The following is a 15888-nucleotide window of genomic DNA, read 5'->3' on the forward strand; positions in this document are numbered from 1 at the left end:
ACGTCACAAATAACTGAGTAAGTAACTATAGCCTCTCAAGTCTGTATCAGTCTGACTGGATTGGTATATAAAAGAGTTTGCCAGGCTATGCAAATCATTACAGGTTCGCCATACTTCATGGACACTTCATTCTGAGTAGTAAAACAACAATCACACAATCTAAAGCACATTCAACATTTAATGTTTCTTCAACCCCAACCCCATACGTATGTTGTATAATTTACTTAAGTCTATTATAACAAAGTTAATTATTAAGTAATAAAAATAAAGTATATCATATTACTATAATGTAATAAGAGTCAATGTATATATTATAAATCAGAATAATTATATAAATTAATTTATTTTATTTTCTTTTCAGGTGGAAGTGAGATAATTCTCTTAGAGATGTCACTTGATCAAACAAAAACCCATACAACAAACAACTTTTTTTTATGTGATGTATGTGGAAAAAAATATAGTACAATAAGAACACTAACAGTCCATTTCACAACTCATACAAAGAAGACTATCCTTTTTACAATACATACCGGTAAAACTCCAAAGTGCAGTGAATGTGAAAAAACAAACAAACAACACATTAGAGAAAAATGGTTTTCATGTGACGTATGTAGAAAAAAATTCCTTAAAAAATGTGACTTGACTAGACATATGGGAACACACAGAGTAAAACGGTTAAAATGTCAATTGTGTGGGAATAGATTTAGGGATGAATATAACTTGACCCTACATTTGAAATCAATACACATGATTCAGCCTTTGAAAACAAATAGTGAAAAAAAATATGATATATGTGGAAACAAACAGCAAATCAGTCCCAAATCTTTAAACAACTTTTTTACTTGTTTTGAATGTGGAACTGTATTTAAAAGCATAACCAGCCTGGATGAACATTTGTTGGAACAGTTTACCAAAGATATATCAGCTTTAGATTTGATAACTCCAGACATTCATTTTCAGACGTTTTTTGAAAACTAATAAGTGTATTGGAACATTGACCAAATCTTTAAACAACTTTTTTACTTGTTTCTGGTGGTAACTGGCACCTCAAGGAACATATAAAAGGAGTAGAAATATTAATGAGATTATTAATTCTGTCGGAGTGAGAGTAAACACAGATATATATCTCTCCTACCTGAACTTCTTTTCTATTACCACCACATTTTCTTGGCATATATTATGTTCATTTTGGATCTACACTAGCTGCTGGATATGACTTGTACAGGTATAGTTGGAATTTACTTTTTTTTTAATTTATGACTTATTTTTATTTAAATACATTTTAATTACCATATATATTTTAATATATTTTAATTAACAATCTACCTTTTGCTTCAGTGCTGCCTACGATGTTACTGTGCCAGCACAAGGAAAAGGTGTAATCAAGATAGATATTCAAGTAAAAGTACCAGAAGGTTGTTATGAAGAATAGCTCCAAGATCTGGTCTTACTTTTTTTTTTTTTTTTTTTTTAATCACATTGATGTTAGGGGTGGTGTCATTGATAGTGAAATGTTTCTGTGGTTCTCTTCAATTATTCTAAAGTATATTTTATTGTGAAAAAGAGAGATCGAATTTCACAACTAATTTGTGAACGAATATTTATTCCTAATTTGTTAGAGGAAGTTTAGGACATTGAGCATACCAAATGCCCCTGTGCCGCAAACTTTTTTTTTTTTTTGAATCAACAGAAATTAGTAGTAGTAGTAGTAATCAAACAACTAGCTAAATATACAGTGTGAATTAGTGATTCTCAACGATTACAGTGATAAGAGTGAGTAACTTATGTGTTAATGAAATGACTGAGGCGGTCTGCCTAAGGAGGCGGTTGTTATTTCCTAAAACATGCCTACTGAACTTCAATGAAAAGATGGTGTGGACTGTACGTTTAGCTATGGAGTATGCAGATTTTAAACCAGTGTTCAAGGAGGGTCAGGGTCTTCATCAGCCATATATCACAGTTGGAACAGAAGAGGCAGTTAAACATTTAACTACAGATGGCTTTCAGAATATTGTGATGGTTGTTCGAGAAGAAGGTATTTTCACAAAGGTCATACTTTTCAAATATCCAACTTACTTGGATCCCGATCATCTCCTTTACAATGACAGTGTTGTTTGGGTAAAGAGAAACATTGTTCATTATAAAAAACAAAGTCAGGTTATAGCTTTAATAAAAGGTGAGGCTCCTAAAAAAATTTTTGTACAAGGACTAGCTTTTAGAAAAGTTTCAAAATACCAAGAGAAGCCAAAATTATGCCTGAAGTGTTATTATTGGGGGCATTTGGTTTTGAAATATCAGTACGACCCCAGGTGTAAGTACTGTGGTAATAAACATGACTCTAAAGAGTGTACAAAGAAACAAAAATTTCCATTTTGTTGTAATTGTAGAGGTAAGCATACTCCTTGGTCTTATCTATGCCCCATGAATCCTACAAATGCTGTTGCAGGGGGGTGGTATTCTGCCAGCTAAGGGGAAACAAACTAGCTAGGCCCACACAACTGAAAGTCCTAAAGTCCTGTAGTATACAAATGTAACCTAATTACTACTATTATATTGAATTTTTTGTAGTAACTTTACTAAACTAATCTATGCCTTTGAGATATATATGTATGTATGTAAGCATCTTTCCCATTCAAAATAATATATAATTAACAAATTACAATGTTCGATAATTAAAGAAGGATAATTGGATTAATAAAAGAAAACAAAATAAAATAAATATTTTTTTATATATATTTGATTTATAGAGGGATATAAAAGAGGATGTTCTCCTGTTCAATTCACTTGACACAGATGTCAGTAGCATATTATATACCTTGGGCAAAAGTTTATGTTGTGACCACCGGGCACACTGATTACCTTTGTCGACATGAACAATTTGAGAAAGAATGAGTCAAATAAAAGAAGAAGGTGGTTATCACTCAGACGAGATATGAAGCCAATCTTCATAGACAGGATGAATGACTGGTTCAGGGAATACCAAATCCCAGAAGATATTGATACATTTGTTGATGACCTTAATCACCAAATTGAAAGTTGTCTTAGAATTCAGCGCCGTACGCCTCGACGAAGACCCCCTCGGAAGAAAATGCCTCGAGGCAAAGATCCACAGAGTAAAGCTGAAGAATTAATTCACATGTGGAGTAAGGCAGCATCCTCCTCCTCCCTCTCAACGGAAATCGTCATGGAACAGCTCCTGCTACAGAATGACAGAAGAACTAGAATAGGGAGAGCACAGTCTAGTGAGGACGAATATGGAGAACCTATCACAGCCCAGGAAGTAAGGGCGGCTATTAAGAGAGGTAAAATTACAGCACCTGGTGAGGATGGCATTACCTACGACATACTTAATGCACTGTGTGAAGTGCCTGGGAATCCACTACTCCTATTGTTTAACAAATCATTCCTAAATGGAGTTCTGCCCACACAATGGAAACACGCCAAAATTGTTCCCCATACCAAAACCGAATGACCCTGGCAATTACAGACCTATCAGTCTCGTGTCATGTACTTGCAAGATGCTGGAAAAGATCATCCTAAAACGACTGTTACACAAAATAGGTAGGTTTGGGGAAGGAGTCAATGGATATGTCAAAGGACGGAGCACAGCCAATTGTATAATTAATTACCTGGTTAATGACACGGCTAGGTACTCTGTATTTGTTGACATAAAAGGAGCCTTCGACAAAGCCCAGGGAATTGCGATCCTGGACGAGCTTGCATGTATGGGTGTCAAGGGGAGACTCACGAAATGGATTGAAGACTACCTCACAGGGAGGAAAGCTAAGGTCTACTTCAATGGAGCAATCTCAAGAACAATGAATATGGAACTCGGGACCCCCCAAGGAGGAGTCTTATGCCCTACACTATTCAATGTACTTATGAATGCAATTGCCAATATTGATTTTCCTGAAGGAACACAACTAGTGGGATATGCAGATGATGTCCTAATACAAGCTCCCACCTTTGATAAAATAAAACAGGCCATTGAACTCCTTGGAAGGAAATGTATTGAGCTCGGTTTCACTCTCTCCACAAACAAGACAAAAGCATACTCCCATCGCAAGCGGAGAGAAAATGAAGAACTGCAAATTAATGGTGTAACACTTGAATGGGTTGACCACTATCGGTACCTTGGCGTCACCGTCGGCTCAAACAAGGGAAAGAAAGAGGAGCTCAATCAAATCATAGGAACATGCAAAAGTCGACTCAGGGAACTGAAACTGAAAGCTATGACTTGGAATGATGGCCATGGAGCCTCTATTGCTGTACTTAAAATGATGTACACAAACTATGTACGCTCCGTCATTGACAATGCAGCACCTGTTTTATGTACTTATTCACAAAGTGATATGAATAGGCTAGAAAGCATACAGGATGAAGCCATTTCAATCATTCTTGGAGTTCCAAAGAAAAAAACTGCTTAAATGTCCAATCTACAAAAAGAGTTATTATCCCTTCCCAGTATTAAAGAAAGAATTGTGGAACTGAATGCTAAGCTTGCAATTAGGATTGCCAGAGATCCCCATTATAATGACATGACTAAAAAAAAATTGAGCTCTGTGCTACTTTCAGGGGGAAACAAGAGAAGCAAAAAATGGCATCACAGAGCAGTCGGCTACCTTGAAGATCTTCACCTACTTCAACAAGCTCGTGAGCTCATGCCTGTAGAAAGATTACCTCCCTGGGTGGATCCCCTGAATGACTCGTGCAGGATTATCATCAATGATATGGTAAAGAAAAAAACCAACATGGTACCCCAAGAAATAAGCCACAAGTATCTTAAGGAAATTTATAATGAAGCTGGAGATGAACTAGATCAAATCTTCACTGATGGGTCATCTAATCCTATTAATGGCCGGGCGGGTGCAGCATACACGGTAATTAAGAAGGATGATGTATTTTTTCCACCAAAAAATGAGGAAAAAGCGCGCATTGAGAACTATACCTCTTCAACACAAGCAGAGTTAACTGCCATTGCTATGGCGTTAAGGTATATTATTGAACAGAATACTACTGGTGCAGTGATTTGCACCGATTCGAGAGCAGCACTGCAAAGCCTAAATAAAGATCGGGACGAGAATCTTTCAATAGTCGCTGAAATTAAGAGAGTTTTGAAGGTACTAACCAACCAGGGAAGAGTTGTCAAGTTCCTGTGGATTCCCTCCCATGTTGGAATCTATGGAAATGAACGCGCAGATGTGTTGGCAGCTGAAGGCGCTGAGGGAGACCATATTGAATACTTCATACCCAAGACTCTTCTAGAAATTAGAAGTATTATTAGGGAACATCATCGTCATCTCAATCATTATGAACCCCCCAAAAAAAGAGAATGTGGTGGTTGCGGGAGAGAATTAATAATAGAGTAAAAACATCTTGGATACAAATGTCCACACGTACAGCAGCTTTTTGTTAACAACATATAATAAAGATGATTTATAATGTATCTTATCTACCATTTGACAGAGGCTGTTTACCTTGGAGACTGGTTGGAAATATATGAATTGAATTTCAAATCTTATTGTTCCTTCTATTACATTTTTATATATGACTAATAAATACTTCTATAATTATTGACACAATATTATTATTATCCCTTTCACCAGATGGAATTATTATGTTCATTAAGAGTTAAGGATTACAGGTTACCAAATTATACATTCACTCTTCCAATTAGAATGAGTAATAATGTTTTTTTTTAATGGTTTATAATCATTTCAAAATAAAATAAATGATCCATATTCTTTTTTGACTCACAGTTTTGTTATAAGACAGAGCAGCTGCACACTTGCTTTACAGTTGCTCAGTTGCTCTCTCTCCACGTGACCAGGTTTGCGTTCTCTCTCTCTCTCTTTATCTCTTCACACAATTAGGTCAATGTTTTTAATAATATTCCTTTACATAACGGATTTTTATTTAGTTAAAATCTAGCCAAGGAAACCTGGTCCCAAATTCAAGAGTACTTAGAAGTAACATTTTCGTTCCCCAGGATAGTGCGCTGTGAGCATGGATGGAGATCATGAGACGTTCCTCTTCACCAGTGAGAGCGTAGGCGAAGGCCACCCCGGCAAAATTTGCGATCAGATCAGCGACGCAGTGCTTGATGCCCATCTTAGCCAGGACCCTGACGCCAAAGTTGCTTGTGAAACGTGTACCAAAACTGGTATGATCCTGATCTGTGGGGAGATTACGTCCAAGGCCCAAGTTAATTATCAACAAATTGTGCGTGATATTGTTAAGAAAATTGGTTTTGATGATTCACGAAAGGGCTTTGACTACAAGACCTGCAATATTCTTCTGGCCCTGGAGCAAAAGTGTGCGGAGATTGCTAATGGTGTACACATCGGGCGCAGTGATGACAACACTGGTTCAGGGGACCAGGGACTGATGTTTGGTTATGCCACTGATGACACCGATGAGTGCATGCCCTTAACTATTATGCTGGCACACCGTCTCAATCAGAAGATTGCAGAGCTGCGAAGAGATGGGACGTTCTGGTGGGCGCGACCTGACTGTAAGACTCAAGTCACATGCCAGTATGCCTTCGATCAAGGAGCTGTTATTCCCAAAAGAGTGAACACTGTTGTCGCTTCTGTACAGCACTCGGAACAAATTACTGTCGAAGCTTTGCGTGACGAGGTTATAGAAAAGGTCATCAAGGTCATTATTCCTGAAAAATATATAGATACTCAAACGAAATACCACATCAACCCTTGCAGAGAATTCATCATGGGTGGACCTCAAGGTAACGTTGGGCTAACTGGTAGGAAAATCATCATTGACACTTACGGTGGGTGGGGCGCTGACGGCGGGGGAGCATTCTCTGGCAAAGATTACACAAAGATTGACCGCTCAGCAGCCTATGCCGCCCGATGGGGTGCCAAGTTACTGGTGAAAAACAAATTATGTAGACGCTGTTTGGTTCAGGTATCTTACGCCATTAGTGTTGTGCACCCCATAAGCATCAGCATCTTCCACTATGGCACCTCACAGTACACATCAAAACAGCTTCTGAAGATTGTTAACCACAACTTTGATCTACGACTAGGACATATTGTCAAGGATCTGGGCTTAAAGAGACCAATTTACAGTGATACGTCGTGTTATGGACATTTTGGACGGCAACAGTTCTCTTGGGAGCAGCCCAAGAAGTTGACCATCCCTGAATTTTAGAGTCAAATAATTCTTAAGGATGACTATCATTTTTACGTTTTTCATCAAGTCCCTGTTAATATGGGAGAACACTATGTCTATGCTTGATTCACAACTCTCCTAAACACGAGAGTGAAGTTATACAACTTGAGAACACTTTCCCACCAGGAGACTTGAACCCTAGCCAGCACAGAAGCCTGGTGGGAACCTTTAATTTTATATTCAATTGATAGTTTTATATACTTTTTTGACGTTTTATATACCAGAGTATATAAAATCTCCGGGCCTTTTATATATCAGAGTAAATAAAATTAAAATGACTCTATAAGACCAGGGTCTGGGTCAAGATAAATACGTTTTCTTCCACTAAACTGAATCCAGTTTTTTTTATCTTTTTTTCGGTGGGCGGTTCTATGTGATCCTCCTCCTCCTCCTCCTCCTCCTTCTACTGTTTGTGATTCTCCTCCTCCTCCTCCTCCTCCTCCTTCTCCTCCAACTGTTTGTGGTTCTCCTCCTTCTCCTCCAACTGTTTGTGATTCTTCTCCCTCCTCCTCCTCCTCCTCCTTCTACTGTTTGTCCTCCTCCTTCTCCTCCAACTGTTTGTGATTCTTCTCCTCCTCCTCCTACTCCTCCTCCTCCTCCTCCTCCTCCTTTTACTGTTTGTCCTCCTCCTCCAACTGTTTGTGATTTTCCTCCTTCTACTGTTTGTGATTCTCCTCCTCCTCCTCCTCCTCCTCCTTCTACTGTTTGTGATTCTCCTCCTCCTCCTTCTCCCCCAACTGTTTGTGGGTCTCCTCCTCCTCCTCCTCCTCCTCCAACTGTTTGTGGTTCTCCTCCTCCTCCTCCTTCTCCTCCAACTGTTTGTGGGTCTCCTCCTCCTCCTCCTCCTCCTTCTCCTCCAACTGTTTGTGGGTCTCCTCCTCCTCCTCCTCCTCCTCCTCCTTCTACTGTTTGTCCTCCTCCTCCTCCTTCTACTGTTTGTGATTCTCCTCCTTCTCTTCCAACTGTTTGTGGTTCTCCTCCTTCTCTTCCAACTGTTTGTGGTTCTCCTCCTCCTCCTCCTCCTCCTCCTCCTCCTCCTCCTTCTACTGTTTGTGAAGTTTTTACCTTTCCTACTCCTTCTGCATTTTGTAATTCTCCTCCTCCATGTGATTCTTTTGTTTGTTCTTCTTTCTCGACTTCCACATAAATGTTAAATTTAATGCTAGCAAATGTGTCTGAGGAATTAATATTCTTAGGTAACATTTTACATTCCACCTCATTATGACCGTCTTCGAGTTCAAGTTTCATAACCACGAATGGGGGTAGTGAATTTTCTTTCATTGGGAAACTGTCCGAATAAAATCCACAATTAAATATATCTTGACTTGCAGCATGGGTACATGATATCAACAATTTGTTCATGTAAAATAGTTTTCCTTCCTTTCGACATTTTTTACGTGATGCATCTAAATTGTTCTTTAATTTGACGTCTTTTATTTCACGTCGATCTGTATAAATATCAGGTGTGAAATTATAGAAATTCCATGGAAATATTAATATAATTGGATTTTTTGTATAATATCCCCTATCAATATTAGAATTTGTATATAGTTTATTAATGTAATATGCAGAATAACCATTGGTAAAGTTGTGGATTTCATCACAATAACTAAGAAATTTATTAAAGGGTTCAATTAGTGTCTTATCAGTTTCAGTAATAGTTTTAGGATTATACGAAATTGGTGGTTTGGGAACAATAAAGAGACCTTTATAAGTTTTTATGTCTTCGATAAATGGCGAGAATTATGATTCTATAAGTTTGGATTTCATTTGGGATTTTCGAAGTTCAGACGAATCTGTGGAGGATTGTAATAATTCTTGAAGTAATTCATGAGGTTGTTCGACGGATTCCATTTTACTGATGACGTGAGGAACGCCAGAGGACTCATTTTCACTTGTTTGTAATTCTCCTCCGCCTTCTTCTCCTCCTCCTCCTTCTCCGGCATCTTGTAATTCTCCTCCGCCTTCTTCTCCTCCTCCTCCTTCTCCGGCATCTTGTAATTCTCCTCCTCCTCCTCCTCCTCCTCCTCCTCCTCCTCTTCCTTCTCCGGCATCATGTAATTCTCCTCCTCCTCCTCCTCTTCCTTCTCCGGCATCTTGTAATTCTCCTCCTCCTCCTCCTCCTTCTCCAGTGTCTTGTAATTCTCTTCCTCCTCCTCCTCCTCCTCCCTCTCCATCGTCTTGTAATTCTTCTGCTCCTCCTTCCCCTGCGTCATGTAACTCTACTCCTTCTCCTGCGTTGTGTAATTCCCCTCCCACTACTCCTGCGTTGTGTAATTCCCCTCCCACTACTCCTGCGTTGTGTAATTCCCCTCCCACTCCTCCTCCTACATCTTGTATTAGCTCAATGGACTCTGGTGTTGTGTCATGGCTGATGGAATTGTAATTGTTTTCCTTTTTATATAATTTTTTAGTATTTTTAGATTTTTTCCGAGAATTAATGACTACTATAACTGTTAGGAAAATAATTACTATTATTAACATAATAATTGTTGACAGTAGATTATTCATTCTTAATTTTCTCTTTTTTTAATTATATGATTTTTAATTCAGATATTTTTAAAAAATAAAGTAATTATGCAACCAAAGTCAAATATGTTATTGTTTTTATCCTGTTGAGTAGTTTTCCAGTATTAAGTGATATTGGATATTATATTAAATATTGGAATACCATTCAATATTGAATGAGTAATTCAATGTTGAATGAGTCATTCAATGTTGGATTGTTTTCCAGTATCCAGCACTATACTATATACTCTATACTATGTCGATATTGATTAGTTTTCTGGTTAGTATCCAATGATATTGGATAGTATATTCAACATTGAACGTGTGCAGATGTGACAGCAGTCACAAACACCCTGATGGATAGTTGAAAAAAAAGAGATTTGAGTCCCTGATTAAAAAAAAAAAGACTACTACTACTACTACTACCCTACTTAAATTACTTACTGTTTTGCTTACTGAACACTGTAATACAACAGGTGTTGATGCAAACTCTAATCCAAAAAATGTCGTCCCTACCACAGGTGTTATTAGAACACATATTTGCACTTGTTCCATATCGTCATCTTTTAATTATTTGTTTTAGAGTTTGTAAAATTTGGAGCCATGTTATTCTTGACTCGTCATACATGCCATTCCGCACTCTTTATCATCGATTAATATGGGATTCGTATACTCTTTTCCCTAGTCCACTTCTACATAGCAATGAAGATGGTAATTTGTCTCTTTACAATGCATCCTATATTGTGGAACAATTATGTTACATCAAATACAACATAACCGATGGAAGATACTGTATGAGAGACCTTCTAAAGATGATCGAGACTAAAATGAATAACTGGTCGAAAATGGGTCAAGAAAAAAAAGACTCTGAACTATTTGAGTTATTGAATGATTATCCTATGTTTACATCAACATTAAAAACAATGACGAGTGTTAATCATCCTTTAAAAGGTATGATAAACAAAAACAAAGTGTGGTCTTTAGTGACAGCTATGACAATGTTCTCTCGGGATACAGATGAAATTTTACAATTGTTAAATATTTGTCTTCGAATGTATCCCACGTCAACTGTTCTGGATATTTTTTATGGATATACAGTTATTTTTCTTTTTTCTTTTCAAAACTTACAGCAATCTAATATTAATCATTATAAGGTACATTCTGCACTCTATCTGACAGAAAATATAATTCTTCAATCGTCAGAACAAACATATTATTGTGAACAGGCCCTTCTAATCAATCATGTTCCAAGTAAAGGTGAAATTACACGTGTCGATTATGTTCCTGGAGTGGATATAGTCAGTATAGTTTTGAAGATAGTAAAGCGGCATTCATCTTTGCAATTTTTAATTATCGAATCGCAGCCACAATCACCACTTGTACAACAGTTACCGCAAAATGCTATTTGTTCATTTTCTATGTTTAATTCTTTTTCTTTTTCTTTTGATGTATTGGTGCTTATGCCAGATTCTTCTGATATTAATAGGGAGGAAAACTGGAGAAAAAAAGTGAAAGAAATTTCAGTAATCAAATTTAGAAACATTTTATCTGAACAAAATAAACCCTGTTATAATTTAAATATTAATGTATATCTACTAATGGTAAGTAAGAGGAATCAGGATTTATGTTGGATTATGTATTGTATTTTGGGACTACGTAACTTTACAATTCCTGTAAGTACTGAAATGTGTCAGGTGCAAGAAAAGAGTTGTGAAGACAATGTTTTAGTTATTTGTTCATCTATTTCAAGTATATATATGTACTGTTATGACCATTATTGTAATTCTTATATGGAAAAATTTTGTGTTATTACAATAGATGGGAGTTTTCAAAGATTTCTAGATGATGTTCTCTCTATATATAATTTATATGACCGACATGAATATGATGGTGAATGCTATTGTTGGTTACCACCTCCGTTAACTTACAGTGAGATTTATAGTGCCTATGCATTATCTTATCATAGAACACCAGATTTTATATTTTGGTTAAAAACAAAATGCACCTTTAATGGTGAATATCATCCAAGTTATAATTATTATATCATTTATACAGATATGTTAATAACATTTCAAACTATGCCAACATTTTCATTAGTTCGATTATTTAAAGGAAAAGATGTAATTTGTGAACATCATATGATTGCAACAATCACTAACAATTTAAAATTTGATGTATTGGAAATTGAATTGAATAATTCATTTGAAAAAGATATTAATACAATTCTTGGACAACAATTGGCGACATTCAATGAAATTAATATAAGTGAACGCCACTACTGTCTTCATTGTTCTAAATCTCTAAAGGATGAATATTTTGCTCTAAAACAAAAAATCAATTGGTGTGATATGGTAGCGGTAAGATTTACACGTTTTAATAGTTTTGATTTAATATGTGCTCAATGTGCAAATATCAATGATGAGGAATAACTGTATATTAATATTTTATTTCATCCTATTTTATATAAAAAAATGTACATTTAAACTGACCATATATTAATTATTATATTATAAATATAGATATGTTACAACAGGTTGTCAAACTATACCAACTAACTTTGTATTTTAGTTACCATCTCAATGAGGTTTATAGTATTTATACATTATCATAGAACACCAATTTTTATATTTTTTGGGGGTTAAATTAAGTTTTGAGTCGGGGTCAAGGATGGCAGTAGCGACACTTCACTGATGAAGAAGATGATGTGTTCATGGACGCTTGCAAAAATAAGGACGTCGACAATCTGGCCATATTATCGACTTGATAGAGAGATTCTTGGATGCATCCCCATTCCCCTTCCCCTACCTCCACGTCTTAGTCTCACTATATTTTATGGAAAGATAATAATAACACAAATGAGATTATAATAGAGATAGTAATTATTGTATACCTGGGATGGAAGGTATATAAACAGGCAAATTATGAGGGTTTATAGACCAGTTCATCTGTTCCTGTAATCACAGTAAGTACTGTTCCTGAGTGTAGTCGTATACCAAAAACAAATTTATTTACCATACCATTTGATTTTTTATTAAATAAAAAATTAATGGGAGATGTTATTACTGATTCACAAGTTAAAATTTTAGTTGGTAAATATTTTATTGATATATTAAATTATTCAATTAATCTTTATAATTATAATATAAAGCATATTTATTTGCCAATGTTTGATATGTTAGATAGTGAATTTAATAATATTATATCAGTTATGTTTGACACATATATAGATATATGTCAAAATATTAGGTTTTTAATAATAAATGGAAAATGGGATCATTACCGATGTGAATTTATTCTTGATTTTATTCGAAGACAATTCAGTTATTATTTATACAAACTCCTAAAAAGAATTCATATTATCAAATTATACATTATTCTCTTAGAAAATACGTTACGATATCAAGGATGGGCTCTTATGGAATCTATTTGGACTATACAAGGAAAAATACCTTATTCTCTAATTAGAAAACCTATATTGAATGAAAGATGTATTAAACCCATTCTTCTGTCCCATACCGATATATATGACCTAAAAGATAATTTAAGTAATGTATATAATCGATCACCTTCTGTAAAATATGTAAATGAAGTAACAAGAATTGTTATATATAATTTGTATAATTTACTTATGAAAAAATTTAAATGTGTAAATTGGTTAGAGACTATTCTTCTCTGTTCTCTCCCCAAACAAAATCTTAAAAGATTAAACTGCCTTCCTAAAACAAAATCTGAAAACAATTTAGAATGTTTAGGGGATATTCTTCGAACTATTGATCTTCATATATATAAAGATGGGGAAGTCTATAAATATAAGAAACATCGCTGATTTATGTATGTATGTGTTGTATGGTGTGGAAATAATCTAAATCATATTTTTTTCTTTTGTCTACAGGATGTTTAAGTAAGAATAGACTTATTGATTGGCTTCCATCATCATCATCATTATCATCATGATGTTGCTGTTAGAAGATTTCATTTGGCAACCACTTTCATATGAAATTCAACTGTATTTAGATGATGTTTATAGTACACACATATTTAACCTGTGGACAGTTCTTTGTGGTCTTTTTTGGTATTATTCAGGGCTTAGAGAAGTGAATTTTGTTGCACTTCTTTTTTGCCTAATATGTGAAAGAAACAGAGAAGTTTGCAGGAAGCAAGTTCAATATATGGTTATATATTTCTGCTTAGGAATTGGTATATGTACTATAGATGACACAAATGTCTTATTTCTAGTAGCATGTTTAATTATTACTTATTTTATGTGGAAATTAATCTATGGAGTACATGGTTATTATATGGTTTTAAGTATGGGATTATTGTTACTCCTTTTTTTTTATATGAACTGTTATCAGGTTATATTAACTTTATTTTATTTAATTATTCTATTTTACAGTACATATATCATAATAATCAAAGAATTTCCTGAAGGCAACCAAACAGATTTATTTCATGGTGCATTTTTACATTTAATAATGTTAATGATACACCCAAAGAAAAAGAAATCCTCTCTACCTAAGTTAGTAAATATTGAAGTTGATTTAGATCACATTCTGTTGCAAGATCTTTCAGTTGCACATATTTCATTCTGGGGACATCATATAAATAATAAATTTTCACCTCAATTCCACCCTGAACTACCAATAGATGGTTATCCACGTTCATCTTTCTTTTCTGAAGATGAACGATTATCTTGGCAAGGTGAGATTGCTTATTTCCAGCCGAAAACTACTGTCTTAAATTGTGCATCAAAAATAAGATTAGAACATCTTCAAAATATTTGTAATTATGCTAACGATTGTTATTGGCAAGAGCACATTTTTATTTTTGGAAAGCATATACTTACCAAGAAGGAACTTGATGAAATAATGAGTTTTATAAACCCAAAGGACACTGTGGTGTCTATTTATGCTCGTGGTAGATGGGTTGAGAGTTTTTTGCTGAATCGAGGTGTGAGCATTATTCCAACAGAAAACACAGAAAGATTAGAGTATATAACTGCAGTTAAATGGTTACCAAACGGGTATATTAGGCATATAGTTAAAGAAACTTGTATTAATAAAGAATATTCAAATGCCAATATACTTATAATCAATGAACCAATTGGGAATTTTTATATGACTATCGTTAGTATACTTAAAAATTTCAAAGGACGACTAGTGATAATGTTTGGTTCCAACTTTCCTATGGTTATTAAAAGTGTTTTAAATGAAAAATACATTCATGTACAAACATCTAGTGTGCCCATTTTTATTAGGTCTACTGTTCATTTTTATATGAGAATAGACATATGATTATTGGAGTTGTTATTGTGTAGAAATATATAATGAGAATTGATGACATTATTAATAGTTTTGATTTTTAAAATTAGGCACCCCCAAAAAATTCCTGGCTTGTACTAATGTGAGGTTTAATTTAAGGTAAATAAATTAATAAAGGATGATTCTGACTTTAATTATATACAGTTATAATTACCCTCAACATCTCAATGGTAATAATGATTTAAGTAAATAAAGCCAGTGACAAGTCACAGTCAGGCAGAACAAGTACAGCCAATGACAAGTAAGTCAGGAAGAACAAGCACAGCCAGTGACAAATCAGTCAGGCAGAACAAGTACAGCCAGTGACAAGTAAATCAGGCAGAACAAGCACAGCCAGTGACAAGTCAGTCAGGCAGAACAAGCACACCCAATGACAAGTCAGGCAGAACAAGCACAGCCAGTGACAAGTCAGTCAGGCTGAACAAGCACAGCCAGTGACAAGTCAGTCAGGCAGAATAAGCACACCCAATGACAAGTCAGGCAGAACAAGCACAGCCAGTGACAAGTCTGGGCTAAGTTTTTATAATTGCTGTTATACAAAGCTTAAAAGAACAAGAGGTCATAAAGTTTTTGTGATGATTAAAATTTTATTAGAAGAGTTGTTTTTTCAATGATATTTTCATCAATATGTATCAAAGGTTAGAAGAGCTTTAATTAAAAATTAGGTAACTGTTACTTTAAGCACTGTAATCTGAATGAAGTTCATCTTGTGGGGTGAGCTGATAGATAATTTATTACCAAAGTTTTCTTAAGACCTCTATCCTTAACAACTTTCCAAGTGTTTTTTTTAAAGCTGGTCTCCTCATTTCTTTTCGCCTGATGCTCTTTCAACTGCTGTACTTCGTCCCGTAGGTAATTTAATTCT

General features: G+C 35.2%; 1 protein-coding gene across 1 annotated transcript; it reads left to right on the forward strand.

Moving 5' to 3' along the window:
* Positions 1-6006: 6006 nt before the first annotated feature.
* On the forward strand, positions 6007-7161 carry LOC138358215 (S-adenosylmethionine synthase-like; the record flags this gene model as incomplete). The annotated part of the gene is made up of 1 exon (XM_069315747.1): positions 6007-7161. A coding segment is annotated over exon 1 (1155 nt), but the record flags the coding sequence as incomplete, so codon positions are not given.
* Between the last annotated feature and the right edge of the window lie 8727 nt (positions 7162-15888).

Source organism: Procambarus clarkii, chromosome 7 (assembly GCF_040958095.1).
Source record: "Procambarus clarkii isolate CNS0578487 chromosome 7, FALCON_Pclarkii_2.0, whole genome shotgun sequence".
Classification (NCBI taxonomy): domain Eukaryota; kingdom Metazoa; phylum Arthropoda; class Malacostraca; order Decapoda; family Cambaridae; genus Procambarus; species Procambarus clarkii.